Source organism: Syngnathus acus, chromosome 4 (assembly GCF_901709675.1).
Source record: "Syngnathus acus chromosome 4, fSynAcu1.2, whole genome shotgun sequence".
Classification (NCBI taxonomy): Eukaryota; Metazoa; Chordata; class Actinopteri; order Syngnathiformes; family Syngnathidae; genus Syngnathus; species Syngnathus acus.
In genome coordinates this window covers 6,784,982-6,807,574 of record NC_051090.1, presented here as the reverse complement: position 1 = coordinate 6,807,574, position 22,593 = coordinate 6,784,982, and the positions used below count along the sequence as shown (strand labels likewise).

The window sequence follows — 22,593 nt, the reverse complement described above, 5'->3', positions numbered from 1 at the left end:
TCCACACAGAAAAAAAAAAACAGGTAGGGATATGGGTGTGTACCGATACCATGTACACCAGCCTTATTTCAAGGTATTGGCACTTAAGCCAGCGGCCGATAAATTTAAGTATTGTAATTTCTGGACTGTAAGCCGCACCCAAATATAAGCCGCACCAGCTAAAATTAGGGGAGAATCCTGTTCTGTTCACATATACCGCACTGGACTATAAGTCGCAGGTGTTTTAATGTTTAATTTCCATATATAGGATATGTACAAATCTTACAATATTATAAAATTAATGAAAAATCCATAGCCACATTGAACTATAAGACGTTCAAAGCTTGTGCAAAAAGTAGCGGCTTATAGTCTGGAAAATACGATAAAATTGTTGAATTTAGTACTACTTAAAATGACCTGTTGTTGTTTTTGGGGGGCAGATTTTTAAATCAAATGTATCGTTACTTGGTATCAGTATTAGTGACTATTCGAGAATTGAGTACTGGTATCGGTCTGAAAAAAAAAAGACATATCAAACCTCCCTAATTACAAATAATGTTATTGGCTGTGTTTGACAATCAATCAGAAGTGTTTTTTTTAAAAAATAAATATGTGTTGATTATAGTATATGGCAGCTCTTATGTATATCAAGACTTTTTTTTATTCTTTTGTTGTGTCCAAAAACCTCGTCGCTACCCCGCAAAGCCTCATAACAAAAGTTACAACACACTTGAATGTTCTTCAACGTTCAATGTTTCCTTTCTTACAATCCCCTACCGAATTACACTAATGTCGAACTGACACATTTAATCCACAGAACAGTCCTCTCGAGAATCCCTGCTAGGCTAATCATGCTTCAAGGAATAATTGCAGTCATTTTAAAGCGATGCATGAATGGTACTTGATAATGAGACTTCATTGTCCCCACAGACTTTTATTTCCCGGTGAACCTCCGCATCCTACTTAGTGGCAAAGTCTCCATTAGATCCCCTTAATTCCTGTTTATATTATTCTACTCGCGTTGGCATTATCACACAAGTTGTATTATTGTGATTAAGTTGCAAAATGTGATTATATAGTCAGCAAGCATTAGCGATATACGTGTCAAGAGTCAGTCTGCCAATTACATCCATCCGTCCATAGAGACAAAGATATGTTTACCAAGAAACGGCTTGCGGGTCCATAAAGGGCGTGACACAATCGGGCCTGTGACGGATTGTACCTGACCCGCCTGCCGGACTAAATAGAGGCATTAGCGGTTCTATTGCCGAGGCTTACTGGCCTATGAAATGTGCAGCAAGGCAATGTCCTGGGCCTCGGCACAGAGTGATGAATGGCTTATATTCCTGTGTAAAGCATATTAAAGTCAAATGGCATGATGGATAAAGGCCAGGAGACAGCAAGGGAGGGAGGAAGTAAGATGAGGGGGTGAGATTAAGGAGGGAGGTGAGGGGTCTTTTTGATAAAATATGCAAAGAGCGGAAATTAAAATGAAAATATCTAAAAGTGGTCACTCATCTCTGTTTTTGCATCTCTACAGCAAGCTGATGAAGAGGCAATTTTGAATTTTTAATGTGTTCCCTTCAGGCTTCAACACAACGTCTGGCGCTTGTAAGCCTCCCACCCTTCGCGAAAACTTAACGCAGTTTGAGTGTGCTCCCAAAGGCAACATTTTTATTCTACCTCATAAATTGACCAATGACTGAGCATTATGTTGAGTTGAGTTGTGAATGGATAGATTATGTAACAATTGTATTTCAAATTTGAAATTTCTTCCAAACTTGCTCTCTTTTATGATGCAATGTTGATGGTTGAACAAACTTGCTGTTTTGGTGGTCTCCTGAAAAGTTTTGATTTTGGAGGTACGAGGATTCAAAATTAACATAATATTGCTAATGTCAGCAATATGCATTTTGTCACTTTTGTTTAAAAAAATGGAATTTGTGTTTCGTCGCTGATATCATGATGATATTGTATTTCAAATACAAGGTAGTATTGTCAAAAGTATGATTTGCTTCCAAAAAAGTTCAATGCCTTGTCAAATTCTGATGACCTCATGTCTGTCCACAGCGAATTTCTATTTATGCATGCATTTTTATCTGTTATAAGGTTTTCAACTTTGAGCTAACAAGACAAAGAGGGAACAATTAAATGCTTTTCCCATCCAAGTGCACCTCGTTCAGCTTGTAGCAAAGCGCCAGGGAAATAAAAAGCTTTCCTCTCAATGACCCTGACAGCAGAGGACACACATGTACACTCAAAAAAGAAAAACCGGCACAGAGAGAGTTCAGTCCTGCAAAGGTTTGCATTCATGTGCACACGGCACAGACAAATGTACTGATTCAGCTCGGCATCCCCTGCAGAATTAATTGAATGTTAGACTAACCTAAACCTTCAATTGGAGGACTGAGACTATACAATTTAGCAAGGTTTCTCTGTGCTCCATCAGCCGAAACCTTGCACAGTAAATTACACACACGCACGCACAAAACACACACACACACACACGGAATGGACAAAGACCTACAAGGTCAGTGGTGACAAACCAGCTCGAATCCCCAGCAGGTTTTGATGACTTTCACGTACAATCAGCTCACTTTGCCTCAATCACGTTGAAGGCCAATGCGTTGTTCTCTATGTTTTTCTCGTGATCCATTTGCCAGCTCTTACCAAGGGATGAATTACAGCCTTCAGGGATATGGAGCCTCAGGGAAGAGCGAGGAGATTTCAAGCTTCCAGTGCCCCCCACTCCCTCCACATACTACATAAAACACACTCACGTCCATGCATGTCCATGTTCATTCATGTAAACATGCCAATGTGTGTATGCAAACCAGAAAGCAATTTCACTTGCTGCCAGTCAAAATCGTACTGCAACACCTTTCTGAAAACGTACTACCGTATTTTCCGCACTATAAGGCGCACCTAAAAACCTCCAATTTTCTCAAAAGCCGACAGTGCGCCTTATAATCCGGTGCGCCTTATATATGGACCAATATTGAGCCACTACAGCAGGCGTGTCCAAATATATGGACTTTTATATGGACAAAGTTTTAAAATGGGCCATTCATTGAAGGTGCGCCTTATATATGGACAAAGTTTTCAAATGGGCCATTCATTGAAGGTGCGCCTTATAATCCGGTGCGCCTTATAGTGCGGAAAATATGGTCCACATGGTTATTGTACGTATAATGGATCTGCAAATTTGTAGGTGTGATGCATTTTAATAGCACACTTCTTTGGTGAGGATCTGATGACCAGGTTAGTGTTAGAATATATATACATATATTTTACAAGAATTAAATCCAATTAAATATATTTGATGACCTATTATTTTTATGAAGTATCCCTATTTTAAAACACATTGATGCATCAAAAGGATATCGTGATTCATGTAAGCACACACAAAAAATCTTTGGCAGAAGGGTAAATGGTGTTTTGTCATTGTTGTATTGGCTGGAAAGGGTAATGATGTCAGGTTCTCTCATAGGATAACGGTGCTCTTTACGGAAGACAAGCCCTTGCGAGCCCGAGGGCCCGCCATAACGACACCCCCTTAGATCTCATTATCAGGCTTATTGATTGGTTATGGCGCCCCCTCCTCCACCACCACACACACACACACACATATTCAAATTGGCAAATGACAAATGTTTGGATGCTGGATAAAACGCAAACACATAAAAAGACATACATCATAAATATATGCAATAAGGTTAATAAGCTGGGAAATGTTATTCAACAAATAAGATTAGGGTCTAAATGGAACATCTTACAGAAAACAATCTCATGGAGACACACATTATCTGTGATGTAATTTTAAATACACACACACACACGCTTAGAGTCGTTCTACTCATACACTCATGAGCATTTCTAGTCCCTAATGCGCTGCCAATTTGTTCCAAGAGGAAATTGCTTTAATTAAAAGTACCATGTTATTAGATGTAAGTTCATTTGGATGCTCAAAGGTTTGACGCCCACACGCACAATCACGTTCATCACAAACTTCCTGGATTGTGTTTGCCTGCACAGATGGAAGGCATGAGATTGAAAATTATTTATGTGTTTTTGTCTTTTAATTAAAAGACAAATGTAAAAATAACAACCCCTGCAAACAGGGAAAACATCATTTATTTATTTTTGCTAAAGTGGAGGTCATACCTCCTGATCCAAAAGGCCACCATCCAAAATCTAATCAAGGCTTCACCACATGCTCGATTGGTCCTCCTTGTAATTGTCTCCCGGCTGGGAACGCACAAACAATTTCCCAGCACCGAGCCACTGTACCTGGAACCCATACGAGGCGATCGTGCCAGCAGCGACCGCCGTCACGATGGAAGCACGGCAGCAGGCGGCACAGATTGCACAGATGTCATTACGTCTCCCGCAGGAAAAGGAACAGAAGAGGAGAGGAGAGTAGAAATGAAGTTTTGGTTAAACCAGAATATCATCAGAGAGCAGAAATTTGTAGATTGTCTGCTGAGCAGGTATTAAATGATGAGTCAGGTCACCATGGCATCTTTAACCTTTATACTCGGCTCTTGCAAGATTGCACATTAACACTTTGCAATTAATTGATTTATTGTAACAGGCATAAAAAAGAACTTTTTATATTCGATTTTTTTAATTCTCCCCATTGCACAGCAGAAGCTCAATGGAGGCCTGCAGAAATTTTACAAGTCTAGTCTGGTTTGAAGCGTGCCAATAGACATTTCAAGGACACACAGGGGTGTTAACGCTGCACAACAATACGTCTAGTAGGTCTATTAAATGTCATTTTACGGTAGCGAACGAGCACCAACGTATTAATGGTGCGTCTGAATAGAACAATTTGGAGATATTTACAGGTTGTGGTGTCCCAACCAGGTTTTGCATTTTATGATGATTGTGCAAATCGCTGGACTGAAGTCTTATTTGTCTTGTGCTTGCCACATTAAACCTTTGCCCTTCCAATCACTAAAACTGCATTAAAAGTGTGGATGGGGGGGAAAAGTGAGGTTTTTCAAAATGTGTATTTATAGTTAACTATTTTCTTTATCATCTTTGACGCAAAATTAAAATTGTGGTCCAGCAGTAGCGCAGCTTCCTTTCTAAAGTCGTATGATAGCAAAATAAAGCCAACTCCATTTTGAAAGGTATAATTTGCATTGTATCTCATTAATATCAATGCACCTGATGATCTTGCATAAGGAGAAAAATCACCAGTTTTTGGGTGTCATTAATTTCTAGCATTGTTACAAGCAGGTAGAAAAAAAAATCATAACCTGATTGGATGCTCTCGATGTGGGTGTGGCTTGAAACAAGCGGCTGCTTTTTTGCAGGGAGTCTCCAGTCTGTGCAAAAAGCACCGCTGAGCAGCAGCAAGAGAGGCGGAGGCGGAGGAGGTGGGATAGGAGGTGGAGGAGGACAGTAACAGCATCACAAAGTTTGAGGCTGCCGCTGAGGAACCTCGCGTAGCATCAGGTTTGTGCAGCAATTTATGTTCTGTTTAAAAGGCTTGCTCACTGGATGGACCTCAGTTTTATTAGGCTGATTGATTGAAAACAAAGTTGCATTTTCTGCATTGTGAGCTTTGCTCCAGCTCAGCATGCCATATAATTTTGCTTGCAGACCAACCTTTATATGTGTGTACTGTATAAAAGATTACAATATATGCATGAAGTTTTGAACCAAACAGTGTGTGGTTTAAAAAAAAAAAGAAAGGAAAATTGAAAAATAAAAAACCATTTCATGGCACACCATCAAGCAAAAATGAATAAATAAATAAATAAATAAATAAATAAATAAATAAATAAATTTACCTTCTACCATCTATTTCAATAGGAATTAATTATTTGACACCATAATTAGCTGGAATGAATGGATAAGCAAATATATGTTTCTTACAGTAGTTTTTAAATAGTATAATAGTTTTTTTCTTACAGCAAAATAATGTGTTGCAATGTGTTTTAGAAAGTACCGTGCAAAATTCATAATTTGAAAAAACAATAGTTTAATTTGATATTTCTTAATCTTGCCTGTGTTTCAACCATACCTGATTACTTGAATTTATTTGCAACCTCGTCGGCAACATCATGATGCTGCTTGTGCAGAATCCCTATTTCGCCAGGAGCAAGACACCTTGAGGTTATTGAATTTCTCGGCCGGAAAGATTCTTTATTATTTTGCAGGAAGCTCTGTTGTGGCTCATTAGGATTGTACATGTTCCTCATCAGTCATCCATTTGCATGACTCTTCAGTTAAAAAGTGTTACTCAGAAAAGTGAATCTCACTTTTCTATTCATCATGATGTCACAGTTTTGAAAATCAATGCGTATGATATCATGAACTAAATCACATGATACGTGTGCAAGCTTAGGAAATCAGGGCCTGGCGTGAATAATTGAATAGCTGAATAAGTGCCATCTTGCTAATGGTAATTAGCATTCGTTACATGACTTCACTGATGTCACGTAACGGAATCTCATCACATATTGTATTTGTGTTCTGTGGGAACAACTAGTACTGGAGCTCATTTGAATGTTGGGACCTTCTCTGCCTCTTCTTCTTGCTTCCAATTATGCTGCATCTCTTCCAGTCGACCTCAGTGCTGCCTGGCATGTTGTGGCGCATTGTGGTACTACACTGAAAGTGCTTAATTCTACATCCAGACTTGTCTGTACACTATAATAATAACAACCATAAAAACGATTTTGAGAATCGGCAATACAAAGAGTCGAAAGAGATGGACCGTGATATGATGAGATAACACTTTACTGTGAGCGTAAATAAGAGAAGTCATTACTGCCCCCCCCCTTGGAAGTATTTTTTTTCATGGTCCGAGCCTATAGGCAACATATATATATACAGTAGTCGGTGCCTACTTTGTGCACTCTCAGCTTACCATTGGTGGTAACTAGAAAATAACAGCCGAGGTAATGCTGATCTCCGGGGAGCGCTCGCCAACGTCTCCCGTAATGACTTGTAACTGGAGCAGAGTGGCCGCAGAAAATAAAAACCATGGTGGGTTTGCCTCGCAAAGCCCACCTGAGGTTCACCAGGAGGATGTACAATGAAAAAAAAAGCACATTAGTGAATCAGCACACACACTGTGCTACATCCTGTCTGCATTATTAGCTGCCATATCTGCTGTCATTTATTCTTCATCGCCCACCATGACGGCATCTTTATGATGCTGTCAGGCCTTTCTTAAAGACACCAAATTGTCTCTGGCTCCTTGTTTTGACAGCCGTAATTTAAATGCTATAATACGCTTCAGTTCTAAAACGGCTTTTTAAAGTGGCTCTGTGGGGAAAAAGACCCGTATGTATATATTTTTTGATATCTCAGTTTATTACCCCTGAAATAATAGCAATGTCACACTGAGTGTGATTCAATTTGGCTGTATGTAATGTGGCTGTGTAGCACACAAGGTCATAAACAACCCATTTGGTGTCATTTAAAGACAAGCCAGTCTCCCACCCTTCATGCTTAGCTCCCAGGGAGAGTCTATTAACTGGGATAACAAAAAAAAAAAAACGTGAGGACATGTGTCAATGAAAAGTGCTGATGGTCCGCAAAGTGTGCAGATAATCTTTCCCATTTTTTTCCCAGCCCAGATGTGTTTGGCCTCTTCCGGTGCACGAGGCTTTCCGACCCAGCGCCCCCAATCTCTGCTCGGCCGTAAGCTCAATAATGTAATCAGCTGCACAGACGGCCTTCACTTCAGCAAGGTGATATGTCCGTGTCTTTGTTATGTCTTTTCTTAAGCGCTTCTTACAAGTCCAACTGGTGACTTCTTTTGTCACAAGGTGATCAGGGCAGGTAGTGGGGTCTTGCTGAGCTTTTATGGGTGGAATTAGCGATTTACCACCAAAGTGCATTTCATGGACTCGATTTACATTAGCAGTTTAAATGGCAAACTTGTGCTGGTGTTTCCTATTATTTATTGAACTAAGCTTAATAAGCTTAAGCTTAAGCTTCTTGAGCTAGTCATGCTTGTTAGTTTATTGCTTTCACCTGGTCTCTTGTGTCAACCAATCAGCTCCCTCGAGCCACTTGTGTCCAGGTGTATGTCATTGTGTCATCACTGCTAGTATTTAATACCTTGGGCTCTTTCGGCCATTTTTGGTGTTGCTGTCATGCGTCATGCAATGCTCCTCATGTTATGTTGATTTTTGTTTTGATTTCATTTTATTCTGACTTTTGCTGTTACTTTGAAACCTGCTTTAAAAAAGCTTTAATTTTCTTTTGACAAGTCAGCACACTTTAGTTACCTGTTTTTGTTCTTTTGAAAGTAATTCTTCATTGAAATTGAAATTGCTTTCTGCTTTTGCCTTCCTGCTTCCTTGCACTTGAATCCACCCTTTTCCTCCATGCTCCAGCACACAAATTCAGCAGTGTGACAGAAGGCAACCATTTTATTTATTTGATTAGAATGCCTGGTAAACAAAACCGGCAACCCACCCCAAGTCAACTCAAGAAAAATCTCATGGCATACACCAAATAAAAACATCACAGCAAACAAGAGAAGACCACTTCAATTGAAACTTCATTTTGTTTCCTCCCCCAAAGAGAATTGATAATAAAATCAACAACCACTATCAATAATAGAATCGGAATTGTGAACTTATCAGTTGTCACCTCTTTCATCAGACCCAAAAAACATTGTTCCACTTCTCGTCTAATCATCTGCATCCTCGGGAATTCGGCCACAAAAAAGTTCCTGCTGAGTGTTGTGTTGTGCCGTGTGGGGAGAGCATGTAATCTCGAGTATATGGCCTCGGTCGTGGACCGGAATGATGGGTTGGCACCGCGTCCGTTCTGTCCCGGTAGGTTTGATAGACGGGCTGCCTGATGGAAGGGAAGTGCTGTTTTCAGATTTTAAGAGTGCTGACAACTCCATATTGCAGCGCTTCTCATCTTCCTTCACTTTTATTTTTATTTTCCTCTCCTCCTTGCTTGTTCTCCCCATTCGAGAAAGTACCGTAATTTTCGGACTATAAGTCGCACTGGAGTATAAGTCGCACCAGCCATAAAATGCCCAAAAAAGTGAAAAAAAAACATATATATGTATATAAGTCGCTCCTGAGTATAAGTCGCCCCCCCCCCAAACTATGAAAAAAAAACCGCGACTTATAGTCCGAAAATTACGGTAATATTTTTATATTTTGGAAAATTCACAATGATTTTTAGCTCTGGAAAAATACAAAAAGAATATTTACCCAATATTCAACTCGTGCAAATGTTAGATCTACTTCTGCTTGACCTGTTTGCTACCAGTTGTGGACCTGTCCGAGTCCTCCTCTTATGAATATTTCATGTGTTGGATTTGTGAATTAAATATAGGATGTAGGTGGGGGTGATTGGTCTGACGTTTATTAACTCTGACTGGAGGGACCGGGGGCTTTCGAGAGTAGGGTGATAAGGACAATTTTATAAAGCGACTCAAGTGACAACGCTGCAGAGTGTTGAGAGGGACTGGATGGAAGTGATGGTCAGATATGACGCACATGATTGAAGTGTGCCGCAATTGCTGGTGGACAAGAGTGATAAAGTGACTGTGTATGTGTTTTTTTTTTATTGCTGTAGATTTCTCAGCAAATTTGAGAGTTTGGAAGTAATTCGATAGATATGTCAAAATCGGGTTTACAATCGTACCCCCACAAAAGCCAAGATATATTTTAAGAAAGGCTTATACCCAATATAGCATTTCCCCTTCAAATCGCATGAAATAAATTAAAATTTTCTAAGGTTTCTTCCATTTCCATTCATCTACTTCACAGGTGTCAAACTCAAGGCCCGGGGGCCAGATACGGCCCGCCATATCATTTTATGTGGCCCGCGAAGACAAATTGTGCATCAAATTCATGTCATTACTAGAATTGCAAATTGTCTTCACTTTTAAGAATATCTTTTTTTTTAAATATTCGACCAGTTTTTACTCGTGTGATTTGAAAAGGAGTTATTTGTCAGTTTGTTTTGTGGCTTTTACTGTATATAATATGAAGTGCTCATACATTTATTTGGGTTGACAGTCATAATGGCCCTCCGAAAGAAGCTATGACTACAACGCGGCCCATGAAAAAAATGAGTTTCACACCCCTGATATACTTGGAGAAATTGCATCTTCCTGGGAAAACATCAATATTAATTCCCAATTGTCAAACAGATACAAGACAGCGGTTGGTACTGGTATTGACTATAACCTTGAGTACCGATTCGTTGAAATACCCCAAAACTTCAAATTATTATTTTTTTAATTTTTAAAAACAGCATATCTGTTGTGGTGATGCAAGGGTATCAAATGATTATTGACCGGTGACCGAGTCAACCCGTATCTAAAGACGTCAGATTTAAACTGGGGCTTCATGCTGTCAGGGACAGTGACACAAACAACCAGAGGAGATGACACGACGAGCCGGAGGCCACGTCTGGAAATTCGATCCTGCTTGACGTCTTCGAAGAAGCACGCACACACACACACACACACACACACACACACACACACACACACACACACACACACACACACACACACACACACACACGGACACATAGACACAACACGACGCTGACATCCCCGCCCGACCTCTGTATTCAAATCGGCCTTATTTAATACGTCAGAAACGTACAAAACGAGCTGTGATGTGAAATCTTGAGAACTGTGAATACTAAAATGGAAGTAACCTTGAAAGCCTTTAAAATTGCTGATAGAGGAAATAGACTTCACGTTCTTTTGAGCGGTGGCTAAAATGATAGATGGTGGGGCAGGTTCCCAGATGGAATTGCTTGCTGTTGTTGAGAATCACAAAGAGCTTGTTCTTTTCCCCTTGCTCCTTCATCTGTGTACACTTCCATTTGTCTTGCCCTCAATAGCACTCGCTCATTTGTCTGCTTTGCCACAATGTCAAGTTAGTTTCTCCGTGAGCTGATTGGAACGCTTTCCAACAGGAGCGGACCACTTTTTCTCTTTACTAGTCGTCATTTATCACCCTGATGAGGGTAAAGTGTTGGGGCAGTACATTTTTTCTTTTTCTTTTTTTTACATGAGCCCATATAGAGCACGCGTCGATATAGAGTGGAACCCAAAAGCTCAAAATACACAAAAAACTAATTGATAATAATAATTAATTATGAACATAATAGCTGCTTCCTACTTGAATGAGTGCCATCTGAAGGCTTAATTCAAAATGGTCTGCCTTTTCTTTGGTAACATTTTGTTTTAAAAGGTCAGCAGTCTTAAGTGCTCCTCATTTGCATGCACACAGGCCGAAAGAACATTTCGCTCGCCCTCCGAATGTCTGTTTGTCTTTCTACGGGCATCTCGCACGCAAATGCCCTCCTTCTGCTGCTTGTCCAAGCGCAACCTTACGACTGTGAGGAGAGGGAGAGACAATAGAGGATTTAATTGTCAAACTTTATCATCCTTATTGTAGCTAGCGCCTGTCTGCCAGGCGAATTACGACGCGTGAGGAGACGTCTGGCGGTGAGCTAAGAGTGCAAAGAGAAATGACTCCTCAGACACTTGGTCTAAAAATATCTCAGAGGCTGGACTTTTCTTTTTCAATGTGCATACTTGCGGGTTAATTTATGGACCTTGGACTTTTATTTTATTTTTACTCCCTCTATTTTTCTTTTGTGCTCAAGGTGACCTACATGCTAACGTGTTCATGAGCAGCACGCCACAGGTGGCAGCTCGGTCCCTTAGGTGATGAATGAACTCAAGGACTCGTGAATAGTCACATCAAGTCAATATCAATGACACGTTTATGTCAAGCAGTACAGTTCAGTCTGGATACGGCGGTGATGTGTTTACTGTTTCGGTCGGCGGCAATGGTTAACATGGCCGCCTCACAGTTCAGAAGTGCAGGGTTTGATTCCACTTTAATTAATGCAAGCACAATGTCTGGTCGGGTTATAAATAACAAATGACAGTTTCGACAGCAGTGAGTCAGTGTGCTTTTCTTAAATGAATACGTCTCAGACACATAGGTGTACCTAATTAAATGACTTGCAGTTGTAATGCCAACCGATAAATCAAATAGAGATTTAGCCTTTTGCTCAAGGGCACGTCAGCATTGTACAAAGTGACAACTTTGTTTACAAGACAACCAACTCAACCCATCCCATCATAGTAATAATGTCCTTGAAAGGACTTCCAAGGTTTTATGACCTATTTTTGGCTTTTTCTTACTCAGACACACGGGAACACACACACACTGACACCGTTGTATCTTTCCATCCCGGCTTCCAGGCTCAGTCAGTACAACAAGCACCCTGGAGACAACCACAGATAGGAAACATTGACAGACAGATTGATTAGTGGGCGAAAAAAAAGAAAAAAAGAAAAAAAATATATCCCCTCTCCGGCTAATCAATCACCGTGGCAACATGTGTCCTCCCTGTCCGTCACCTCCTCTATTCATCTTCATAAATTCATTGTTCATCACACACAACCCCATGTGGGTGTCACGTGTCTTCAGTGATTTGAAACCCAGTCAGTCACAAGAGATGAGTGATTTTAGATTATTGATGAGGCTCCACTTTGTCTCCCCTCCTGTCACCGTTCGAGATGAATGAGGGTACCCAATGCGTGTCCGTGTAACCGTGCACTGACAAACGAGGGTTGATGTAATCCCATCCCGGTGACTATAATCACTATTCATTTCAGCTAATGTGGCCATCATCAGCTTCATTACCAGGTAGGTGTGCACAGATGGGGCAACATCACTGTCACTTATGACTTATTAAGGCTACTAATGAAAGCAATATGGTGGAAGGATGAAACGAAGCAGGTGTGACTTAACGTTATTGCGGCCATGTTCGTTACAATTCGACTTGTAATTCATTGCTGACATCTCAGAAAAAAACCAACTCAATTCATAAATATATATGTACATTTTCTTTCAGGTGTCGAGTAAATCGGAGCTGCGCTAACTGCTGACGTCATGTCGGCAGAGGACGTCACCTCGAGCAGATTCTAAAGACGATTGGACTCGTTTTAAATGAAAGAAGTTCACACCTTTGACAGACTCACACTGGCTATTTTCTACCTCTTGTTGCTTTGCCATTAGACAGATTTTTTTTTTCCCATGTGTGTTTAGTGCTCTTCCCTAAGGAAAATGGTGAGAAGAACTCCTCGGAACACTTGAGGTCTCAAACCCACTTATCTTTATTCTTGCTACGCAGACTTTTTGGTAACATACTGTTTGCTATTTTTGCATTATTTGTCCACCAAGCAAGACTGTAGAAAAAAGCATTAGTGACCTGACACCCTTCCACTGCTCTGGTCAGCTCTTCCTGTTTCTTAATTAGCACCGTACCAGCTCCCGGAACATTGACCTTGGCTTGCCGTGACATCCTGTCTTCTCTGATTATTTCCTTAAAAATAATATTGCCCGAAAGCGGTCACTGCTGTGCAATTTCCCTCATAGATAGTCTGTATTAATCTAAATGTGTGGCTCGTTGTCACATCAGATTAAGAACACAGTTGGCAGTTGAATCGGCACTGGAGGAAAACAATCTGGAAATAGCTCAAAGCGAAACACGATATTTGGTTTAAACACCAAATAAGAGTTGGACCACAATTAGTTGCTCATGAACGCCTTCCCTTCCTTCTCCTCACCTCCCATCAACACACACACCATCCAGTCGGTGTGCAAACCCTGCCTCCGGGCCCCGTGGAGGATGAGCGATGGGCCCACGCTCGACTACGAGTTGCTGCTGTCCCCGGCCGGCTCTCCCCTCCCCGGCGGCGCTGGCGGCGGCGGCAGCAGCAGCCCACCGCTGGCCTTGGTCGGGGTGGACGCCGAGCAGCGCACGGCTTTCGCCTTTGTGGGCCTCCTTATGCTCTTCCTGGTCTTCCTGCTGGTCAGGTGCTTCAGGATCCTGCTGGACCCCTACAGTCGCATGCCCGCATCATCCTGGACTGACCACAAGGAGGGGCTGGAAAGGGGTCAGTTTGATTACGCGCTGGTGTAAAAGGGGTTCAAGAAGGGTAACATTGCACACGGATACAATCTTTCAGAAGCTTTGAGATGAAATCTACACGTGGACAATGAATCATATTGTGAACACACTCAAGGGGTATTTTTTTGTAAATGTTCGTGTAAAGTCCTGGTTTTAGATGTGGTAGTGTAAATATGAGGCGTACCATGACTGCACTCATACAGACCAGCAGGACCACAAAAAGCCAAAATATTGAAGCTGCCTTAATCTGACCTGTTGTACTAGCTTGACAGCACACAGCACAGCATCACGTGAGCAAAATAGAAATACACGAATCCGTTATCGTCATCACACATTCATTGCAGGGTCTTTCAAACGCGGGATAGTGAGAGAATTTGAAACAGCAAAATGGAACGATAGTTATGAAGATCTATTAAAAACGTGTAAAATGTATTTACCGTACATTTCGGACTATAAACTGTGACTTTTTTCACAAATTTTGAACCTGTAATAACGGGTTTTAGCTGGTGCGGCTTATAGTCCGGTGTGGCTTATCGTCCAAAAATTACGGTATGTGAAATGTCATGCCATGTGAAAGCGCTCCAAATTTTTCAAGTTAATTAAAGTCAAGGAAAGAGCAAATCAGAAACTTGAAACTGATTATTTAAAAAAAATCGATCATGTAAATTCGATACGATTCAAGGATGTAACGATTCGATTCAAAAACGATTTTGTGATTCAACCGTTTTTTTTTAACACCTTTAATACGTACGTAGACACAATTTTTTCCACTCAAGCTGCTTCCCCTCCATTTTGAAAGCTGCTGATTTAAGGTTTACATTTGGAAAGCTGACATCAGAACGTGCCGCTAACACACAGGCAAAAATGGCGAGTTTACACTAAAGCAAAGGGCCCTTTAATTAATCACAGCCATTACAAAGCATCCATTAGTTATGTGCTCATCAAGGATTGCACATGCTCACATTTTGGTTTTTTTGTGCTGATTGCATTTGTAGATCCTTGAGTAGCACTGCAACTTCAGATGCTTTTTCAAGCCACAGCAGGTAGTTTGTGTCTCCGTCAATTCTTCTCAGTGTCGTGTGTTTTTGTGTCTATAACTTGACAAGCCATATTGATCCAATATATACAGATATAATCTCTTACTGCAAGTTTAGTTAATCATTTTATTTGCCTGACAAGTGTGGTAATGAAGCTAAAGCAACCTTTAGGTAAAATACGGCTTTATTTTTCTAATCTTGACTCAAGTTTGAGAGTCTCCTTTTTGCTATCTTCCCGTCCTTCCTGATTATGTAAAACTGCACTGTCGATATTTGAAAGGAGTGACTCAGCCGTGTCTTTGAGGGAGGCAAAGCTGATTGCTTTTCTTTGTCTTTCTGTTTTGTAATGACATCTTTTTCAAACTTTTTTGCTTTGGTTTTGATACACTGCGTATGATCGGTCAAAAGGAATCATTAAAAAAAAAATCCTCTTCATTTGAGTATGTGCTGTTTATTTTGTGCCACAATTGCAACCAAAAAAAATGTGTGGTTTATATCAACCTGGATATTTTACCCATTCATTTTCGATACTGAAATTGGGTATGTTAGGGAAAAGATAGCCAGGAAGAAACACTTAAAAATACAACCCACAATACTTTATTGCAAATTGTCACTGGACAGACAGACGTTTACAATATAAGGTGTTCTCACCAAATTCCAACGACAGAGTGTCTTTGTCTTTCCACATAAACGAGGATCAGAATATTAAAATCAATGTTGTTTATTGATCTTTGACAAATAAACGTGCTGTGTACGGGATGATTGTCACGTTAGCGTTCTCTTTAAAAAGGCCAAGTTGTTCTGGCAAATATAGCACATCATAATTCAGTGCATGTGGGCGATGATGGCACTATTCAAGTTTGGCACTGAAATGTCAAAAAACAAACAAACAAAACGACGAATAAGAGACACAAGGACACTATTAAGATACAAAGTCTTACAAAGATTTCCAGGTTAGAAATAGACAAAATGGTTATGTGTGATAAACATGGCCCGGGCTGTTGGCCCAGTGTGGCAACTTTGAATGCTCAAAACATTTAGCACCATTATGAGCCGAGCTGGAGGTGGTCAACTTTGCATTGACGCTTATCCAAAAGACTGTGATCCCCTTATGCTGACATCAGAATGTTGATCTAGTTAAATCTCTGAGACTTCCTATGAGAACAACAAATCAATAGCATTGAAAGGCCTTCAATCTACAGTTTACTTTGGCTGTCTTGACATAAAAAAAAAAAATTAAAATGCTTAAAATTATACAATATCAAGAAGCATGGTTGATACGGGGTTTTTTTTTCAGCACTGAGACAAAAAAAACACAACAATAATAAAGCCTGGCACAAAATTAATAACAAATGTCACTTTTTGCAATCCAGATTCAAGACTGCGTTTCTTTGTACAGCAGACGGGATTATCGATAGCACCTTTTTTTTTCTTTCTAGAGAGAAGAAAAAATCTGAGAAATGAAGAGTATGACCTGATGGATTTTTTTTTTTTTGCATGCATACATTGAGACTGTAATCTTTATATTTTAATTTACAGCTTGTCAAGACTGGTACTTTTTGGTGCTGTAGTGTAAACACGCCTTGGCCCAGATTAAGATCACAATTCTGGTCAGGTGACATCAGTTGAAATCTATCCACCTTAAAATCCCTTGAAAGGGAAGTAATACAAAAGTGAAATGAATCAGGTTCTTTGGGAAAAAGCTGCTTAGTGTAGAATTCCCTGCTCATGACGATAGCACCCTCTTTGGTTTGCGTCTCAGCATCGCACTGAGATAACAAGCGCTAATTCCACATTTGGTGAACCCGAAATGTTGCGTTACAGTTGCAAAGGGCCTCGTGACATGACACAAAACAGTAGCATGAAGTGAGATGGTTTGAAATGAATATCCCAGAGAGGTGCCATGAAGATGCCTCATTCCTTGTCAGTCATCACTGGATTAAACTTCAACTGCAGAAAGACACCTATGGCAGCTCTCAGCACTTTTTTTTTTCCTCATCATAAATCCCCTTTTTTGTGCATTTTTTTTTTTTTTGCCTGCCTATAAAAGTGCTTCATGGACTTGTGTGCCATTATATCTTTTACAAGTGCACCTCAATAAATTGGAATAGAAAATTGGAACGCTTTATTTATTTCATTAGTTCAATTCAGAATGTTAATGTCATATATTACACAGCTCTCTTTTGTAATATTCTCAAAATGGGGGATTTTGCTTTTTTTTATGTGTGATTCGAGTCACGTTATGAATTGAAATATTTAAATAAATGACATTTCATGAATATTCCAGTTTATTGAGATGCTCCTGTATTAGGGGGGGCTCTACGCACCTCGCTGTGATCTGCTCCACAAGAGTGCTAATTGTGGAAGAGAAGAATGGACACAAGTATAATTATGGTAAAAAAAAAAAAAAAAAGGGAAATCTAAATCACACAAAACACAAAATAACATGAACAGTAACAAAGTGGTGGTAGAGTTAGGCTGATTGCCGTAGTCTTTCATAGCCCTTGGTTAACCCTCTTCTGGATACAAGGGTGGGTTAAAACGCAAAGGTTCAGGCTTTGAAGGGGGGGGTCAGTCCCGGGGCGGGGCTTGCGAGGGCATTCAGTGCAGATGGATGTGAAGCTTAATGCGCAGGGCGTTCCCAATCTCCCCTTGTAGGTAGTCCTTGTCATGCTGCTCCTCCAGCTGGTTTCGTCTCCGGGGCCCGAACAGGGGCAGGCTGGCGATGTCGAGTCGGTAGGACCCGGCGGGAGGTGGCCTCTTGCCCAGCCTCAGCACGCTCTTTCCGTCGCGGCGCTCCAGCAGGCGGAAGTGTTCGTTGGCGTTGCCGTGAGTGATGACGTAACGCACGTGGTGCTCCAGCGGCTGCAGGGCGGGCAGCAGCTCCAGCAGAGGTTCCTTGTTGAAGAGCGAGGCCAGTGAAAGGTTCATGGGGATGGCGGATTCCGTGTCCACGCTGGCCAGACTCACTGGCTCCTGTAATGGATCGCAAATTCAATTTGATGTCATCATCGTGTACAGACTGTAGGACAAATCACCATGACCTCGCCTAATCTTGATGATAGCGGAAAAAGCATAGCCTTGAGACCCTAGCCTACAACTGAATGACTATTGATGTGATTAGATTTGTGAGTTATAGCAACGAATGAGGCGATTTAAGCAGCCTCACCAGCAGCTGAGCCCCACTCAGAGTCCTGGTTTATTTCTGTATTGCTCGTCGAAATTGTCAGGCAAGAAAACAAACAATTGCTAGGAATCGAATTGCTGGGAAGCAACTTTTAAAAAGAACTAAATCTCAGTATGTACCTTGAGATTTAGCAAAAGTCCACTTGCCTTATCCACCACCCAAAATTTCCACTTGATTTATTTTTGAAGTACCGTATTTTCCGCACTATAAGGCACACCGGATTATAAGGCGCACCTTCAATGAATGGCCCATTCTAAAACTTTATCCATATATAAGATATATACATTTGGCCCGCGGGCCGGACTTTGGACACGCCTGCAGTAGTGGCTCCATGTATAAGGCGCACCTGATTATAAGGCGCACTGTTGGCTTTTGAGAAAATTGGAGGTTTATAGGTGCGCCTTATAGTGCGGAAAATACGGTAAGTTGAAAATATATTTGACAGCACAACTCAAAAGGTCAGCAGTGGTCATCCACATTCTATCTGTATCCCATCAATAGTCTTGCTAGAGGACTTACATGATCGAGCTCATTTTCATTTACGTTGCGTTTGTGTCGTCCGTTCTTTCCTCCTCCATTGATCTTACACTCGTAGCAGGCCTCAGGAGACAGACTGTCATCCTCCTCGCCTTCCACGCCCAATTGGCTTGGGAAGCCTGAGCCTGATATACAGTGACTGCAAAACACAGACATGTTCAAAAATATGACAACTGTGTCCAACAATAGAGGTTCTCCTTATAACTCACCCTTGTCCAGCCCTGTAGAAACCTCCAGGGCATCCGCACAAGTATCCTCCATCCGTGTTGGAGCAGCCGTACGAACACGGATTACCTCCCGCGGCGCACTCGTTCACATCTTGGCAGCCGCCAGCAGACGTTTCAAAATCAAAACCGGAGGGGCACACGCATTTGTAACTACCCAACGTGTTATAGCAGGAAGCCGAGCCGCACATTGAGCCCGACTGGCATTCGTTTTCATCTGCATAGAAATGGACAGAATAGTCATTATTCTAAGAACAAGACGTAAAGACGTAAAGAATCCGACTCACCGACACATTGGTTCCACTGGTAGTGCTGCACGTAGCCTTGAGGACATCCGCAGCGGAAACCTCCCATCATGTTCTGGCAGCCATGTTGACAACGGTGGTTACTGCTACATTCGTCCACATCTGACAACCCGGAAGAGTGTTTTAAGGTTTTGACACATCAAAACACAATATCCCGGTTTGGTCCCCATGTTTGACTTACCCTCACACTCTACGCCTGCGCTATCCAAGGAGAAGCCTTTAGCACACTCACAGTTGAAGCTACCGGGAGTGTTGACACAAGAAGCCTGAGAACCGCACGCAGTGTTCTGACCCGTGCACTCGTTGTTGTCTGAAAAGTCAGAATTGTTTAATTCGATGCACGCAAAGACGATTAACACTGAGCGGACGCGATCTCCCACCCACCTATGCAGGCTGTTTGATGCTGAGTGAAGCCAGGAGGACACTTGCAAGTGAAGCCCCCAATGGTGTTGACACAAAGGAACTGGCAGTTGTGTTGCTTGGTGGAACACTCGTCCAGATCTTAGCAACAGAGAAGAAATGGAATTGGACTTGGAATCTCGTGTAAAAATGATAATTTCCCACCATTTCGTTTATGTCACACATTGAAAATACAGTTCCTGAAAAATACCAACTGGAAATGTTTCGGGGGGGATTTTGTTCAAATCATAAAAAATATTGAATTTATGTCAGTGCGGGAATTTTGACTCCCACTCACTAAAAGATGTTTTTATGAACAGATGAATAATTTAAGACAAAAATGTGTTATTGTCATAAAATGACAAAAAAAAAATCCAGATTCCAGAATTATGATTTTTTTATTACTGTCCACAAATCTGGACATCACATAGTGAATTTTATGAAAAAAATAACTGACAATAAAAATAAAATCTTGCTTCATGACAAACTGAACCAAGAGTAGTTCATAATTTTTAGAGATTCTCAGAGGCAAAATAAAAAAATTAGATCCGTATGCTAGTCTTTGTACCTTTGCAGGTCTTTCCATCAGGCTGCAGGCTGTATCCTCTTGGACAGGAGCACAGGTAGCTACCCTCTGTGTTTTTACAGATGAAGTTACACGGCTTGGGAGACAGTGAGCACTCATCCATGTCTGTAACCAAATAAAACATAAATGAGGAATAGGAAACAGGAAAGCTGCAGCATCCCCAAAACCACTTTATTCTAGAAAGAATCAACCTTACCGACACATGAGGTAGCGGTAAAGTCGGTCTTGTATCCGACGTTGCAATGGCATCGGAAGGATCCGATAGTGTTGATGCACTGACCGTTTTGACACAGATTGGGCATCACCTGGCACTCGTTGATATCTGGATACGAATTGAAAAATTCAGCTTTAGTTTCCTTCGGCAAAATCGTTCAGTGCTCGGCTACTCACCCCTGCCATCTGTGGTGTAGCCAGGCCCAAGAGGGCACATCTTCTTGTACTGGACGGTGCCAGGCAGCGGACAGAGCTCACACTGCGAGCCCCAGCCTCGACCCGTGTTGCAGCAGCACTCGGATTTGGTCACACTGTTCCTGTTGGTGGATGACTGCTGACACATGGTTTGCAAGGCTTCCATGTAACAGAAGCCCTTGCGGTTGTCTGAAAAAAAACAAAAAAAAACGAATGACTTTTTGTGGCTTTCAAGTCAATTCAATTACGACGATTACAGCGTATTCCAGTAGGTAATCAATGTCTTACCGATACACTCAGTTCCAGTGGAGCTGGGCTCGAAGCCATCGTTGCAGTCGCAGCGGTAACTTCCCACAGTGTTGACGCAACGGCCGTTCTTACAAATGCCAGGCTTGGCTCTGCATTCATTCAAGTCTGCAAATACACACACAAGGGACATATCTCATTTCATAGTCTCCCAATGTGCATATGACACACTTGATGTTTGAAGCATGTTCACTCACCCATACATCCCTCTCCATCAGGCCGGCGCTGCATGCCAACCGGGCAAATACACATGAAGGTTCCGATGAGGTTCTTACACGTCATACCCTTGGACTCACAGTCATCCAAACCCTCTGAGCACTCATCCTGGTCTGGACATTGACAAAAGGTCGATAGGTAATTAATCAACCATGTTTTTGAAATAAGTACATTCTTGACAATCTTCTTACCTCGACACATGCGCTGATCATCTCGCAGCACGTAGCCGGTAGGGCACATGCACTCGTAGGAGCCAAAGGTGTTCACGCAGCGGAAGGCACATAGCAGAGGATTCTTGGAGCACTCGTTGATGTCTGCAGATAGGAACGAACAATGGAGGATTTCAACTTAAAGCAAATCAGAAGATATCGTCATCATGATCGTGGACGGCTGACCTTCACATGTCATCATCGGTCCTGGTTCAAAGCCCTCTTGGCAAGAACATTCAAAACCTCCCACCACATTGGTGCAAGTTCCGTTTCCACACGGGTTTCCAATGGAGCACTCATCCGTGTCTGTGGAGGATAAGCGTGGCGACAATTCAATACATTTTCAGTTGCGCTTTATTTGGCATGGAATCAGATTTGGTTAATATAAGTAGATATTCAAATTAGACATAACGCTTCACTTACCAACACAATTAACTCCAGTGTAGTCCAGGTTGTATCCAAAGGGGCATTCACAGCGGAACGAACCATCCGTGTTGATGCAGATGCCATTCTGGCAAATGCCCGGGTTATCCAGACACTCGTTCAAATCTAAAGAAAAAAAAAAGCCGTCGCTTATAGACATATATGTTCCATTATTTTTTTAATTGAGTCCTCTGATGTTTCACGCACCCTGGCGAGGACCCCCACCAGGTCCGGGCAGCGCTCCGTGGCCGTAGGGACATAAAGCTTTGAAAGCAGCTGGAAAACACATAGGAAAAGGTCAGTTTCATTATTTTACAAATGTCATCATGCGCATAAATTCATTAAGCTTCTTCACGTATTTCTTAAGGTTACTTAGGAAAAAAAATCTACAATGTTTGATATTGTCTAACCTTCACATCCAAGCTGCTTTGAAAAAAAAAATAGAGTTTCAGTGCAAACACCATGAGGATCTTGTCAAATGTAAAATCTGGTTTACGTAATTTTGGACTATGATTTATGAGAGCATATAATTTGAATATGTGTTACACACCTTCAGTCTCTTGGGGACACAGCTCGCAGGGAAGCCCCCAGCCTTCTCCAGCCATCTTAATGCAGCAGCACTTGGCTTTGGTGGTGTTGAAAGCTTTTGGGACAGAACACTTTCCTACCTCGAATTTGGTGAAACAGAAACTCTCTCGGGTGTCTGTTGTAAAAGAGAATAGAATGACTAGATTGTTCCTTGATAAAATAAACAATTGTGCATATTTTTCAATCTAGCAATGACGAGGTCCATTTGTCCATTTTTAAAAATCAATTGAAAAGTC

The 22,593-nt window shown here is 41.5% G+C and overlaps 2 protein-coding genes across 4 annotated transcripts in view; one reads left to right on the top strand and one right to left on the bottom strand.

Annotated features, from left to right (window-relative positions):
• The first annotated feature begins 5,332 nt into the window (after positions 1–5,332).
• LOC119121399 (cortexin-1-like) lies at positions 5,333–16,283 on the top strand. Its single transcript, XM_037248922.1, has 3 exons — positions 5,333–5,445; positions 7,576–7,694; positions 12,874–16,283. Exon 3 carries the CDS (start codon positions 13,561–13,563, stop codon positions 13,942–13,944), a length of 384 nt encoding a protein of 127 aa, XP_037104817.1. The 5' UTR covers positions 5,333–5,445; positions 7,576–7,694; positions 12,874–13,560; the 3' UTR covers positions 13,945–16,283.
• The window catches only part of fbn2b (fibrillin 2b), a 42,487-nt gene continuing 35,437 nt past the window's right edge, over positions 15,544–22,593 (bottom strand). For 2 of the 3 annotated variants that reach the window (XM_037248795.1, XM_037248796.1), the window contains 16 exons: positions 22,320–22,472; positions 21,977–22,045; positions 21,770–21,895; positions 21,533–21,652; positions 21,329–21,451; positions 21,119–21,250; positions 20,904–21,029; positions 20,598–20,804; positions 20,404–20,529; positions 20,190–20,312; positions 19,607–19,723; positions 19,404–19,532; positions 19,205–19,324; positions 18,903–19,134; positions 18,676–18,832; positions 15,551–17,945 (listed from right to left, as the gene is read on the bottom strand). In XM_037248795.1, the coding sequence (XP_037104690.1) occupies positions 17,571–17,945; positions 18,676–18,832; positions 18,903–19,134; positions 19,205–19,324; positions 19,404–19,532; positions 19,607–19,723; positions 20,190–20,312; positions 20,404–20,529; positions 20,598–20,804; positions 20,904–21,029; positions 21,119–21,250; positions 21,329–21,451; positions 21,533–21,652; positions 21,770–21,895; positions 21,977–22,045; positions 22,320–22,472 (2,435 nt within the window). In that variant the 3' untranslated portion in view covers positions 15,551–17,570. Of the gene's footprint in view, positions 17,946–18,675; positions 18,833–18,902; positions 19,135–19,204; positions 19,325–19,403; positions 19,533–19,606; positions 19,724–20,189; positions 20,313–20,403; positions 20,530–20,597; positions 20,805–20,903; positions 21,030–21,118; positions 21,251–21,328; positions 21,452–21,532; positions 21,653–21,769; positions 21,896–21,976; positions 22,046–22,319; positions 22,473–22,593 lie in introns of all 3 variants that reach the window. The other variant, XM_037248797.1, reaches the window with a different exon arrangement.